This window comes from Biomphalaria glabrata, chromosome 2 (assembly GCF_947242115.1).
Source record: "Biomphalaria glabrata chromosome 2, xgBioGlab47.1, whole genome shotgun sequence".
NCBI classification, from domain to species: domain Eukaryota; kingdom Metazoa; phylum Mollusca; class Gastropoda; family Planorbidae; genus Biomphalaria; species Biomphalaria glabrata.
The window spans coordinates 4594327-4608795 of NC_074712.1; the positions used below are offsets into that span (position 1 = coordinate 4594327).

The window sequence follows — 14469 nt, forward strand, 5'->3', positions numbered from 1 at the left end:
CGTAAACAAGGTATACACACTATAACTTCTTCTTGTAAACGTACTCATCCATTCAGGATGACATGTGACTGTCTCACACTCAACCTTATAGTTTCTTGAATCCAGGCCCTACGGATCTATTGCTACTTCACTGTCCCGGAATGCAAGTCAGTTAATAAATGTCCAAATCTGTCCCAGCCACTTGCTCACAAATTCCAACCCTTAGCTAATAAGCTAATATCATTGTTTGAAAGCTACCCCCCACCTGTCAGTCGATCAGGTGCCGCCATTCAAATAACGTGACAGTTCATTAAAAAAAAAAACAGTTCACACGTAATGTGATCAGAAGATCGATCAGCCGAAATCAAACGTATCAACCAACTAAAAGGATGGGTTTTTTTTTTGTTGTTTTTTCCGCACCATTAAGCTTGTAGTAAAAGTCAGCTTGTCCTAGTGTTTGATATTGGTTAACCTCTATATAAATAGCGCCTACAGCATTGCTACTAGCTCAAAACTAGCTTCACATTGAGTGGCCGCTGTTATGTACTTTTTCAGAATAATTTGTTCATTACCCTGTAACTTCTGATGTCTAGCTATAAACAAAATCTAAAAATAAAAGATCATTTTCTGTTAAGCGCTTTGGCATCTCGTACAATGGGTTATGGATAGATTGGAACTATGGCACGTTATCAAAGTGTGGTTAAATTTGTAATAGTATCTACTCAGCACATATGATTGCCTGGATGCATGAATCAACAATACGTCACATTTTGCTCATTAAAATAATGATAGAACAATAAATCATATGTATACATATAAAAAGGACCAATATTCAATACGACTGTCACATATGTTTGGTATTGTGACATTAAAAATATATTACAGCTGCTGACTGTAAATATATATGTGTGTATATTAGATTCAAAACCAAAGCATAATAGCTTATATTCATAATAGTTATGGGAATATTTAGAACATATTGTTTTGGATTATTCTTTCGGATCAATATGATCTATACAAGTTTCAGAAGCATGGTTTCGTTCATAACTCTGCATCACGTGACTGACTGTACGACTACTTTTGTAGTTCTATTCATATTTCTGCACATGACCCATGCTTCTGTTTCCGGAGAATTAAGCTCTGACATACTACCATTAACGACACAACTTTCTAGCAAAGTGGACGAGACGACTTCTTCTACACCAATGATATACAAATCATCCTTTAATGGAACCGTTGACGCTTCTTTCACACAGGAAACTACACCATTCAGATTGAACACCACACATGGAGAGGATAGCGTCGACACTCATAATGCGTATAGTAAAGCTTTAGACGCGAGTGACATTCTGACTCAGGAGAAGACTGATCCGGCCATGTTCCCAACGACAACCGGGGCATATCCTAGCGGAGTCATAGACAAGATAAACTTCATCTACAACTCTGCTAATATGTCTGCTAAGGACTACCTGCACAGCTACTGCCCCAGGCGATGTTGGAAGAGTGAGGTGGTCTATATTAGCGATGTGGACAGAGTATGCCCCGACTACTTCTGCTTTCTTTGCGACTGCCTGGCCCCTCGTTGCCAACTTTACGGCATCTGTTGCCCGGATGTCACCGAACCCTATTACGACCTACCAGGATTGCACAACAATTATTCCGCACTGTCATCTTCGCCATCTCCGCTTGACATCTGGCCTCGTAATGAGGATTATAATCCGCCGGCTCTGAGGTGTGATAATGAGTCAAGTGATGAAGTTTCTTTTTTGTACATTCAATCGTGTCCGCCTGGCTACGAGGATGATGAGGGAACAGTAAGACTCTGTGAGAAGGACGAGTTGGAAGTGAACTTTGACCTCAAGGCATTCGTCAGAGCAGCAGACGTAGAGAGTCACGTGGTTTATCGCAACTTCTACTGCGCTAGATGTAACAGCGTGAGCCAGGTCATAGCAATATCTAGTTGTTACATAAACATCCCTGGACATTTTCATTATCACATTCCTTGTGGTGTATCTGGTGTACGAAATACCGAAATATTAAAAAAATTGTAAATTTTTAAAAAAATCTTATAAATTTGTTTTTTTTTTTTCATTTTTGTAACACCATAGAGCTAAATTTAAAAGATAAACAAAATGTAAACATCTAACGAAATGTAAGCAAAGAGTATATTTCGGTGGAAGTCCCTAGTTTGAAAATCTCCACTAGTGTTTAAAATGTTGTTTTTCGGGTTTCAAACTTTCTTTTCATTATTTGAATATATTATTTACTTGTGCGAACAGGAAAATAAATTAATTAGTAGAGAATGTTAAATAAATATTATTTCTCACAAGTCTTCCCCTTCATTTTGGTTTTGCTAGTTTTACGCCAGGTCAGTGACTACGTGTCTTGTACCCCTCTCCTACTTTAGAGTTAGATTTAGCTGAAATTTTAAAGATCTTCCTCAGGATTCAACTTTTTTTTTTAATTGTGTCTCCTTTGGAGGTTTGTCTATATGATGGCGAGTTAATACATAGCGATTCTTTTCCTGTTTTGTAATGCATTTTTTTTCCTTTTCAGCTCTGCAGAATTGAATGTCAAAACGTTTTATATTTTAAATATATAAAAAAAACGAATATTTCTATCTTTAGTTGGCAACAGAGTTCTTTCAAAATGGCCCCCATGACAATTTTTTTATTTTGTCTATTAATTTCAACATTTCTACCAATTTTCCTCTTTTCCTTTTCTTTCACTTTTTATGTTACATCACATCGCCATCATATTTATCTATATCGCTTTCTCTTCTTTTTTTCTATTTGGGACTGAATATGTAAATGTCAATAGACAATTGATCAACTTAGACCTACACAGTTTTGATGTAATAATAACCTAGCTCTTCAACAATGTTTTGCTACAGATTGTCCAGTTTAATTTAATGCTTGATTGTCTGGACTACATGAAAGTCTACATGGCCAAGAGTCCAGCAGACATGATCCGACTAGCCAGCGATTCCCGTTCAGGGTGCAGAGTTGAACAAGTCATACCCCAGGGCTTAAAACTGGTACCATGTGGATCTCTATTCTTCAGGTAAACGATAATTATTTGCAGACACTTGATGTAGTGATATAAAATTTATAATTCGAGCCGACCCGCGGCGTAGCATACGCTCACCTCCACTTTTTTTCTGTCATGGAATCCACATATTGATGAAACTCCAAAAAAATCAAACAACGCATTAGGATTTATTAAAAGAAATTTCTATAAATCAAATAAGAACATAAAACTAAAATGTTATTTAACCTTGGTTAGGCCAATAATAGAATATGCATCCTCTGTTTGTGACCCTTCAACTCAAGAAAACATTAAGAAACTAGAACAGACACAAAATAGAGCAGTGCGATTCATAACAAACGAATATTCACATTTGACTAGAGTAACACCTTTAGTAAAATCACTAAATTTAGAAAGCCTTCAGGACAGAAGGCTCAAAAGTAAAGTAGCAAAATACATAAAACACTGAACCATAATCTTCAAATACAAAAACAAAATTTAATAAAATACTCTGAAAGACACAAAGATAAAGGCACATTCCTCGTCCCATATGCTAGGACAAATTTGTACAAATACTCCTTCTTCCCTAGTGCTATTAGAGCATGGAATGGGTTGCCTGAGCTAGCCACGAAAACCAGTGACTTGGCAGAATTTAAGTCATTGGTTAATATGCATGACTAAATGCATGACGCGTAGGACGTAATCATCTTCTTTTTTGAAGTAACGTCTGTATTATATAAGATAAGATAAGATAATGTAATACATGGAGAGAAGAATAACCAAAAAAACGTTTTTAAAAATAATTATTTAGAAAGACATTATCACCTTCATACTACTTGTAAATCGATTTTTACAATACCTCTATTCAACTCATACCCTCATGGAACCTGGATTTTTCTGGGTGGGCTCAGAAACCTGGAAACAAATCTCATAAACGGCTTTAACGATTTTCCTAGAAATTCGACATTCTTAGAGTATTTCTGCTTGTAGCCTAAGCATTATTCATTCACATTTTTTATAAATGAATGTTTAGGAAAATTTTGCGCATCGTGTTGTAAGTCTAGATATATCTAAAGGCCTATTGTTGAATTTTATAAAGTCTAATAAAACTATACATTCGTTAAACCAGGATTCGTTCTTGGGAGGGGGGATCTTAGAAATATTCCTTTTTTTTTAAATATAACATTCAAATGTGATTAAAAGAAAAAAATCGATCTATACGTAGAACAAAGGACGTCGCCAAAGTAGGTTAATGTCTGTAGATACCTCAGAATATGCATTTTGTTTTGTTCTAAATACTGGAAATATTGCCTGACACCCTCGTTAACTGTGGGACATTAAAACAGATCACCTTTACATCATCACTAGTTCTGAAAGGGGAACTTTACTTAATGACTATGAGAGGGGGAAAAGTCTTAATTTGCGTGACCCAAGTCATTTCTAGTTCTTTACGATTGTGAAGTAGGTCAAGAATATTTTTTCCTTGTTGTTAATTTATTTAATTTTGTAAGAAGAATAAATCTTGATTATTTTATTTTATTTTGTTTCTCTTTATTACATTTAACACGGATAAGGTTAATAATTATTATTTAAAATATATAGGTGTACTCTTAATGAGTTAATGGGGGCGTGGTGGCTGAGTGGTAAAGCGCTTGGCTTCCAATTTGGGGTCCCAGGTTCGAATTCTGGTGAAGACTGGTTTTTTTTTTTTTTTACTCTCATGATCTTTAGGGTGCACCCATCTCTAATAGGTACCTGACATATATTGGGGAAAAGTAAAGGTAGTTGGTCGTTGTGCTGACCACATGACACCCTCGTTAACGAGGCCCATAGAAACAGATGACCTATACATCATCTGCCCCATAGATCACTAAGTCTGAAAGGGTAACTTGACTTAATGAATATATAAAAAAAAACAACTTGTAGTTGAAAAAGTACATATGTTTGATAAAAATTTATTCTGAATGATTTGAACTTTAAAATGGAAAAATTAATTTTATTTTATTGTTTATTTATTTATTTTTTGCCCAAAAATTTTATTGTATTTTTGTTTTACTTTCAACGATCAAAACAAGACTTTGGCTGAAGATCCCTGTTCCATTGGTGAATTCAATTGGGGCCGACTCTGAGTTTGTGAGATAATGCAAACTCTCTTTCTAATTTTTTCTTTAGAGTTCTTTTGTCATTTTATTACTGTTGAAAATTAACTTTTTTTTTATGTAATGTAAAATGTCTGTTTAATTGTACATCTGTAACAGCCTTAACCTTGACCATAATAATGCTTTAAAGTCTAACTTTGACATGATTTTGTGTCTATGTTGTGTAGCTCCAATGTAATCGACAACTGCACCTGGTCCAACACGTCCGCTCTGTTTGATGAGGAAATAACTCAAGCTTGTCACGAAGTCAATGGGTCTGTCCATCTGGCGTTATCGCCCTTCACTTACAACGTGTACAAGAATTTATTCTGCAGCATTTGTCACACGGTAGGTACAAATCAGCGGCGCCCTCTCAATGGGGGACTCCTAACAAATGGAAAAGGGTGCGGTAAAAAAAAAGGTTGTACTTTCCCTGCAGTTATCCATCGAGATCAATTATAATAGAAAACATGAACACTGACCTGGGACGTCGCAACCTGTTGGCAGTTTAGACCAATAGCTCGTTGACTTGACAGAGGTCGTGACGTTTTTTCAACTTTAATTCCAAACATGATTGTAAATTAGAATTTTTTTTATTTGATTGACGTAGTAGACGGCGAAAAGAAAATCTAAATCGACCAACGGTGGGCAATGGTTATACCTGCGTTGGAAGTGGCAAAATATGTAGGTCGCAGCTGGGTCTGCATAGCTACGGGAAATACTGCGTATAGGGATTTTCGGACTCGAAGACAAGCCTTATTATTACTTGGCTAAAAGCTTAAGATATTCTGGTATAAGTGACCTGAATGCAATACTTCTAAATAATCTATTATATAAAATTTAATTTAATTTTTTAATACATAGAAACACACAAAATGTATTTTTTTCATATATCTTATAATTTGTTACTATTGAAGACAAGACATTATATTAATTTATTACATTCACTGTTGTTACTTTCCCTAAGGACTCGTATCCCGGCTACGGTAGAGGCTGCAACTTAAGCGAAGGGCCAGAGTTTGAAGAGAAAGGGCGATTTCCTTTACCATTTACTCTATTGCTTCGTTTCGTTGACCGGACACCGGATGACTTCACATCGCCAGTGTGCCAGATCAATGAATGGTCATCTCCTGAAGTAAGTAGATGATTTAGACGAGGTGATTTATACGTAGTGATAGAGACTCATTTTACTTATTAATTTTATATATAACAGACGTTAATAAAAAAAAAATGACGTCTGAGGCATTTCATTATTCAATCTAATCAATGACCTTTCCTGGCTGATTCAGGCAACGCATTCCATTCTCTGGTGGCACTAGGCAAAAAGGAGCACTTGTGCGAATTTGTTCTAGCATTTGGAATAAGAGATGTGCCTCTATCTTTGTGTCTTTCTGAGTATTTCCTTAGGTTTTGTTTTTCTTTGTGTAAATATAGTTCAATGTTTTATGTCCTATATCTACTTTACTTTTTATTCTTCTGTCCTGAAGTGTCTCTAAAATGAGTGAATTTTATAATGGTATACTCTAATTAACCCTTTCTCTCCGTAATTATTTTCCTCCTTCCGATAGAATTATTCATTTTGCTCATTTGTCTTTCACTACCCTGTTATGATTAAACGTCTATAACTTCTGTGTTTGTTATCAGAAAATGTTATGTTTGGTATCGAATTTTAGGGGAATACATGCTCTTTTTATAGATCTAAAAATAAATTTAGTTTAATGGGTCAAATCAACGTTGACACCGTCAATTAGGTGAGAAAGAGTTAAGTTTGAATATTCGTATCTCATTGCGCTACTTTGTATTTGTTCAAGTTTCTCAATCTGTGATGCTTGTCCATACAGGGTAAATGTCTGCCTCTGAACTGTGAAGCCGGGAAGGTGCTCATCGACAGAACATGCGTCTCCATCGTGCCTGAGATCTCAGGACTCTCCTACCAGCTTCACTTGGGACTTTTACCCACAGAACTGTCTGCAGATGCTGATGTTAGTGAAAGTACCAACAATCAAACTCTAAATCAAATCACAGCCATTGTCCAGAAGGTAATTCTTCTAATACACAAGAGAAATAACACAATGTAGATTACTTAAATACACACACATACACAAACTGAGTAAATAGATATCTTTTCAATACCTCGGGAGGCGCGATGGCTGAGCGGTAAAGCGCTTAACTTCTGAACCGGGGACCGCGATTCGAATCCTGGTGAAGACTGGGATTTTAAATTTCGGGACCTTCGGGCTGAGTCCACCCAGCTCTAATGGGTACCTGACATTAGTTAGGGAAAAGGAAACACTCTTGTTAACCGTAGGCCACAGAAACAGATGACCTTTTTTACAATACCTCTTTCGGAGTGCAACCTATGCGGGCAAAGGGTGGGTGGAGGCGAATCTCAAATAAAAACGGCTCTAACGATTTTCCTAGAAATTTGACAGTAGATGTAGGCCAATATAGTTAGGAAAAGAATTACAAGCTTCTTGGCTAAAATAAATAAATTATAGCGCTACCTTCATGCTTATAGCATGCTTAGAGCGCTATGGTCCAATCTCATTTGTGGACCAGTGGGGGGGGGGGGGGGGAAGAAGTACCTGGTACCTGTTAGAAGATTTGTCCGTGCTGCCTTTAGACGTTCAGTAAACAGAACTCTGCTCGAGTCGGGTGTCGAACCTCGAGCTCCCTTCATAGGTAGCCAAGCCAAGCTCAAGCGTACTTAGCTTCTTGACCACGCTCGGCTCTAATTTGATCGTTATAATTGTATAAAGTATAAAAAGAAATTAATTTAACTTTGGCTAGAGAGTTAGTAAACAAAACAGACCAAACGTTTTAGGATTATCCCGCATGTATTCATTGAAATACATTTTCAGGAGCATTTGGCGTGTGTTTTGAGACTATTGAAAATTTTATTTTTGGAAATGAAGTTTGTATACTCTATACATTTTTAAATATATTAGATTTTGACTGTAATTTCAGATTGACGATGTTATCGCTTACGATGTAGAGGCGACGCTTGTAATGCCTACATTAAGTAATGTCACGACTAACTCCAGCGGGATGACATTGTACTGGCTCACACTCAACATCACTGCCAGTCCACTTGTGAAGAGAGACATCTTTGAGGCAAACATCATGGACAGAATTGTCCTGCCAAACCTGAATACTTCACTAGGTGACGGTGACATTACCCTGTATCCGGTTTTGATCCAGTCTTCGTATTTCGATAAAGACATCGTCTGCTTGCACGAAAATTACGTCTGCCAAGATTTGGAGATCAAATCTGTCAGGCCCCGAAATCACTCCAGCTCTGAAGCTGTGACGTTCTCATCTCTACTGACATGCGCATTTGTGGTTTTTGAAAATAAGCAGTACACCATTACGTCTTATGGTTTGTCTCATCCTCTAAATGTCACGATAGTCTTGGATCTTAATGTTTTTATCGTTCGATTCTCTGGGATTCAAGATCTCAACAAGTTGAAGATAAAAATGGACGGAAGTCTGTGTGTATGCAAAGAACTGCTTGACGAAAAGGTGAAAGATTACGTTGAGAGTAATCGCCCCTTAAAGGAACTTTTGGAGATTGCTACGGTGGCCTCCCTTTGTGCTTCGATGGCTTGTCTCTTCTTGATGTTTATGACGTATGCCTTGTTCTCAGAGCTCAGGACGAATGCTGGGGTCCATAACATGGTTCTTGCAGGCTCCCTCATGCTTGCGCAGGCGTTTATTTTGATCAGCAGTCATATGTAAGTACATGTGAGTGTGTGAATGTTTGTGTGTATGTGTGTGGGGGGGAATGTGTGTGAGAGTGTGTGTTACTGTGTGGATGTGTGTGGAGGTGAGAAAGTATGTGTGTAGTAGAGTGTGTGTGTGTGTGCTAATATGTGTGCGAGTGTGAAGTGTGTTAGTGGTGAAGTGTGTGACTGTGAAAGTGTGTGGGTGTGTTTCAGTGCATGTGAGTGTCTGTTATTGTGTGTGAGATGTGTGTAAAGTGTAGACATTTGAGTGAACTTGCGTCATGCGTCAAATACAATTTGAAAAGCTACTTTACAAGTTATATTTACTAATATCTATAAAGCATACATGCTTTAATTATCAGTGTAGCACTATTCATATTACAGATTTCATCAAGATCTAAGAGGATTTTCAATTATCACTCATCTAGAACATTTCTAGTGATCTTAATTTAGTTTCTACTCGTAGCTTCATCCCCAGCCATCACTTCTAGTTTTAACCAGCCATCACATCCTGTTTTAACCAGCCATCACATCCTGTTTTAACCAGCCATCACATCCTGTTTTAACGGGCCATCAATCTCTGTTTAAGCACCACAACGACCGATAAAACAAACAAAAATCCGTTCTGAATAGACTCATCTCTCCTCTCTACCCATAGTTTCATTTTTGTGCACTGGCTACAAACAAGCTTCCTCCAGGAGTCTCGGGTCACAGAAACCTCTTCAAATTTCCCCACCTCATGACCCATCTGCTTGAAATCTGCATCCAACCTCAGCGCCACGTATTTTGAATTCATATTTATTTTATTTCAATGTTTTTGAGTCTTTCCACACTGTTTCCTTTGAAAGTGTCTAGATCTAACTTATTGAAAATTGCTCTTAGGTCTCCCCCGGGTGTCCTGTGCTATGTTGTTGGTATCTTCACACACTTCCTCTGGCTGTTCAAGTTCACCTCCACCTCCATGTGTTGCGTGCACATGTTCCATGTGTTCACTGCAAAGACACGTCACGGCGGCAGGCTGAAGTGTTCCTTGGTGGCCAGGAGTCTTCTCTGTACCGTCTTGCTCCCGGTGGCGATCATCCTTGCGGTCATTTTGTATCACCTCATCACAACTGAAATGCAGGAGATTGGATATGGAAAGTCGTATTGTTACCTGGACTCTGCCACGTTCGTAGGTGAGTATAAATATCAGTTGGACGCTACGTTCCTAGGTGAGTATAAATATCAGTTGGACGCTACGTTCGTAGGTGAGTATAAATATCAGTTGGACGGTACGTTCGTAGATGAGTAGATATATCAGTTGGACGCTACGTTCGTAGGTAAGTATATATATCAGTTGGACGCTACGTTTGTAGGTGAGTAGATATATCAGTTGGACGCTACCAAGTTCGTAGGTGAGTAAAAATATCAGTTGGACGCTACGTTCGTAGGTGAGTATAAATATCAGTTGGACGCTACGTTCGTACTAGTTCGTAGGTGAGAATAAATATCAGTTGGACGCTACGTTTGTATGTGAGTATAAATATCAAATGGACGCTACGTTCGTAGGTGAGTATAAATATCAGTTGGACGGTACGTTCGTAGATGAGTAGATATATCAGTTGGACGCTACGTTCGTAGGTGAGTATAAATATCAGTCGGACGGTACGTTCGTAGGTGAGTATAAATATCAGTTGAACGGTACGTTCGTAGGTGAGTATATATATCACCACCAGGTTTATAACAATATGTATAAATAAAAAAAATCTATGCAACGATTTGTTCACTCTCTCTCTCTCTCTCTCTCATACACACACACACACAAGATTTATTTCGTTTTTGGTATCTGCAAGTATTTAAAATTATAGAGTGGAATTGAAACACACATTACGCACAATTTCGTTATAATTTTATGTGGGTAGGTGGAATGCGTGTCCATGACGTTTTTAACTTAGGAATTGAAATGTTTATTAGCTAGCAATTAGTAGCCGTGACTCCTGCAATAGTCAAAACCTAACAAAACTTACAAATAGAAAAACAAAACCTAATGAAATACTCAGAAAGACACAAAGATAAAATCACATTTCTTAATCCATACGCTAGAACAAATTCACACAAGTGCTCCATCTTCCCTTGTACCGTTAGAGAATGGAATGGGTTGCCTGAGTCAGCCAGGAAAACCAATGACTTAGCAGAGTTTAAGTCATTGATTAATATGAATAGGTAGATCAACACATATAATGCGTAGGACGTAATTATCTTATTTTTTTAAAGTACGTCTATCTAGTCTTTGTCTCACCAATGCTAGTACCGTGTTTTAAGCATATTATGACTAAGACCAAGACTAAAACTGCTTTATGGAAATTTGTGATAATTACAAGGACTCTCATTTAAAGACAACACAACATCTTACATTACATCGCCTGTCATTCTAGATCTTTTAAAATCTTAACCAACTTGGTTTAAAATAGTATTGAAGACATTTGTTATTAATATTACTACTTTTTTTTTAATTTTCTTTTTATGACTAGCTATAGCCGTAGCTGGACCAGCCTTGTTGATCTCCGTGGTCAATCTTGTGTTCTTCATTCTGACTGTGGTCGCCATTAAGAGAGTCTACAGCTTACAGGCCTCGGCATCAATCAACCGTGACCACCATACTAATCTGTATGTGTACGCCAAGCTGTCCACCATGACTGGAACATTTTGGACTTTATCTATAATTGCTGAAAATCTCGATGTAGATTTCCTAAGGTGAGTGCCTTATAACTAGTGTTTCATGTAAATAGTCACATTTCTGTGTGTATAGTTATGTGGTTTTTTTTTTGTTTTGTTTTGGAGTCTCCTTAAGTTACGAAAATATTTACATCCTTGTTCAAACTTCCAGCAAAAGGAAGTAACCGGACCGGGCTCAAAGTCTGAGCCGACGAGATTTCAGTACGATGCGCATATTATGAAGACTGCGTCTTACCCTTCTTTACGTTTTAGTTGTTTTTAAAAGTTTTGTTGTTGTTTTTTTTAAGGTTTATAAGCTGCAGCATAAAAAACAAATTATTGGGCATAGCCTTATAAAAATGGACTATTTCTGTTTAAAGCCTAATATTGTTGTTGTTTGTCTTCCTCAGGTTGATCCCCATATTCATTAACGGACTTCAAGGCGTCTTTCTTTTCATCTCTTATATCTGTAACAAACGAGTGTTGCGTCTTTATCTGCCACGCATGAGTGGGCACTCTGACGTCATCACCAAAGTCTCCGTCAAGTGACGTCAAGACAGGGGGGTCACATCGATGTGACGAAACCTTTTTTTGGTCGTTGAGAAAACAAGATAATACTCAGCAAGAACAATTTTAAATTTTTAAAGACAATACCTCGTTTATACATCTTATAGAGCGATTGGGTCGCCAGGTTATCTTAGATGGTCGTTAGGTGACATTAGGTTCATATAATGTTATGTATTGTAGGCGTTATCAGGATTTAAGTCCTTCACGTTCGTACCCCTCTCGTAAATGAGAAAATAACACTTTCTGTGTAGCGGACACAAATAATACGTTTAATATATATTTATAATAACAACACCACTTAGCTGATGGCTGAGCGGTAAAGCACTTAGCTTCCGAACCGGGGACCGGGGTTCGAATCCTGGTGAAGACTGTGATTTTTAATTTCGGGATCTTTGGGCGCATCTGAGTCAACCCAGCTCTAATGGGTACCTGACATTAATTGGGGAAAAGTATAGGCGGTTGGTCGTTGTGCTGGCCACATGACACCCTCGTTAACCGTAGGCCACAGAAACAGATGACCTTTACATCATCTGCCCTACAGACCACAAGGTCTAAAATGGGGAAACTTTACTTTTTTTATATAGGTGATACACACAATCCGAGAATAATCAATAATAATCCTTTATAGAAATATTCAACAGTATCGTGTTGACTGGTATAAATCTCATATTTTTCTTAAGTAACTACATTCAATGACTGCTCCGTACTGACTGCTCTTACTGACTGTTATCAAGTAGTAACTGGTTAGCTCAAGGCTAGAAGGGCTCATCTGCCTAAACGTGCACACGTTGTTACTTATACTTATACTAGTAAAATAGGGTATCTACTATATGGCACCATCTTTGAGGTGTTGATAGATTGTTTTTCTGCGAATAACTAATAAATTTTTGAGTCTTAAAAAAAAGGATCATTTTTATCCCGCTCCTTCCCCCCCCCCCCCCTTCGAGAAAGAATCCCGGTTAAGCGAATGTATAGATCTACTACACTTTATAATTTTCCAATGATAGACCTTTGCCCTTTAGGTCTAAGACTTAGAAGAAGACGATGCGTAAAATTTTCATTTATTAAATTCTTGACTCAATAAAGCCTTACATTCGGATATTCCCGAACGCGAGAGTCCTTTCAAGAACGCTCTAGTCCTTTTAAAACCGATGTTGGTTCTAGATCTAAGTCTAGTTCTCAAGCAAAATTTAAATTTACTTATTTTTTCACTTTGAAAATATATAACGGTTAAACTATGGTTTACCCCATGTGGCCAATGAGCTAGTGATCTTTTTCTCAGCGATATACATCAACTGTTAAATATTTAGTAAAATCGTTAGAGCCGTTTTTGAGATCCGCAATACATTTAGGGTTTAGGTTCCTGGTTCCATGAAGTTCTGACTTGAATAGAGGTATTGTAAAAAAACGAATTTAAGCTCTTTTTGAATATAACAACAAGGAACCAGAAGTAATAACATTAAGCAATGTACTCAGTGGCGTAGCAATCGTGGGGGAAGGGGGGAAGAGTTTGAAAATCTCCCCAGGCCCCCACTTGAGGAGATTCCCAAATAAGTGCTCGAAATTTTTTATTTTTTTAAATTAAACATTAAATTTCACGCAAAAGAGTTCAAGCCCCCTGCCCCTCAAATGATGGTAATTTCCTTTGCTAAGTTAATGAAAGTACAGGCGAGATATCTTTGATCATTTGAAAAAAAAATAAAAAATTATTACATTAGTTTTTAAATAGGCCAATGCGTCATCCGTTTCAAGGGAATCAACTTATTATGACAAATTGTAGTTATAATATTATAATTGTTTCCCTTTCCTCAGACCATATAAAATATAAAACTATTAGACTTGTACATGTATGTAATTAAGAGTTGCATTTTAAAAAAAAGTAAATATCAACTAACCACGGAATGATTGTCACATAATCCAATTTTTGTACACAATATTTCTTCTACAACCATTCTCGAAAGTAGTTGAAACAGTATGCACTGATTTGTTGTACGCCTGGCTAACAATAAATGAATCAATCAAATATATAACTAATTAGTTCTTTATTTATTTGTAATTAGTTCATTATTTATTTGTAATAAGTTATTTTGTTTGATGTCGAAAAAGAGTTCAACTCAAGATTGAAGAGAAAAAAAATAGTATTACATACTAAAAGCAGGACCGAATTTCGATTTGAAAAGGCGTCATTTAAGATGATAAGCCCTTTATAAGATATGAGACCATTAATTATTAGGATTTGTGAACACTTATAAAGTTAAACTGATATGGTATTCAGAGATATATAGAAAACATAGTGAAATATAAGTAAAAAAAAAGTTCCCTTTTATGACTTATCACGA

The 14469-nt window shown here is 37.0% G+C and overlaps 1 protein-coding gene across 1 annotated transcript; it reads left to right on the forward strand.

Moving 5' to 3' along the window:
* The first annotated feature begins 8151 nt into the window (after window positions 1–8151).
* On the forward strand, window positions 8152–12135 carry LOC129924832 (adhesion G protein-coupled receptor E3-like). The gene is made up of 4 exons (XM_056022123.1): window positions 8152–8878; window positions 9752–10044; window positions 11380–11602; window positions 11974–12135. Exons 1-4 carry the CDS (start codon window positions 8154–8156, stop codon window positions 12110–12112), a joined length of 1380 nt encoding a protein of 459 aa, XP_055878098.1. The 5' UTR covers window positions 8152–8153; the 3' UTR covers window positions 12113–12135.
* Window positions 12136–14469: the final 2334 nt, after the last annotated feature.

Bases quoted from the DNA above. Each gene is read 5' to 3' on its own strand.
- LOC129924832 (XM_056022123.1), top strand. From the start codon at position 8,154: ATGCCTACATTAAGTAATGTCACGACTAACTCCAGCGGGATGACATTG. The intron at 8,879-9,751 runs GTAAGTACATGT...AATTGCTCTTAG, and splicing joins ATTTTGATCAGCAGTCATAT to GTCTCCCCCGGGTGTCCTGT. The intron at 10,045-11,379 runs GTGAGTATAAAT...TTTTATGACTAG, and splicing joins GGACTCTGCCACGTTCGTAG to CTATAGCCGTAGCTGGACCA.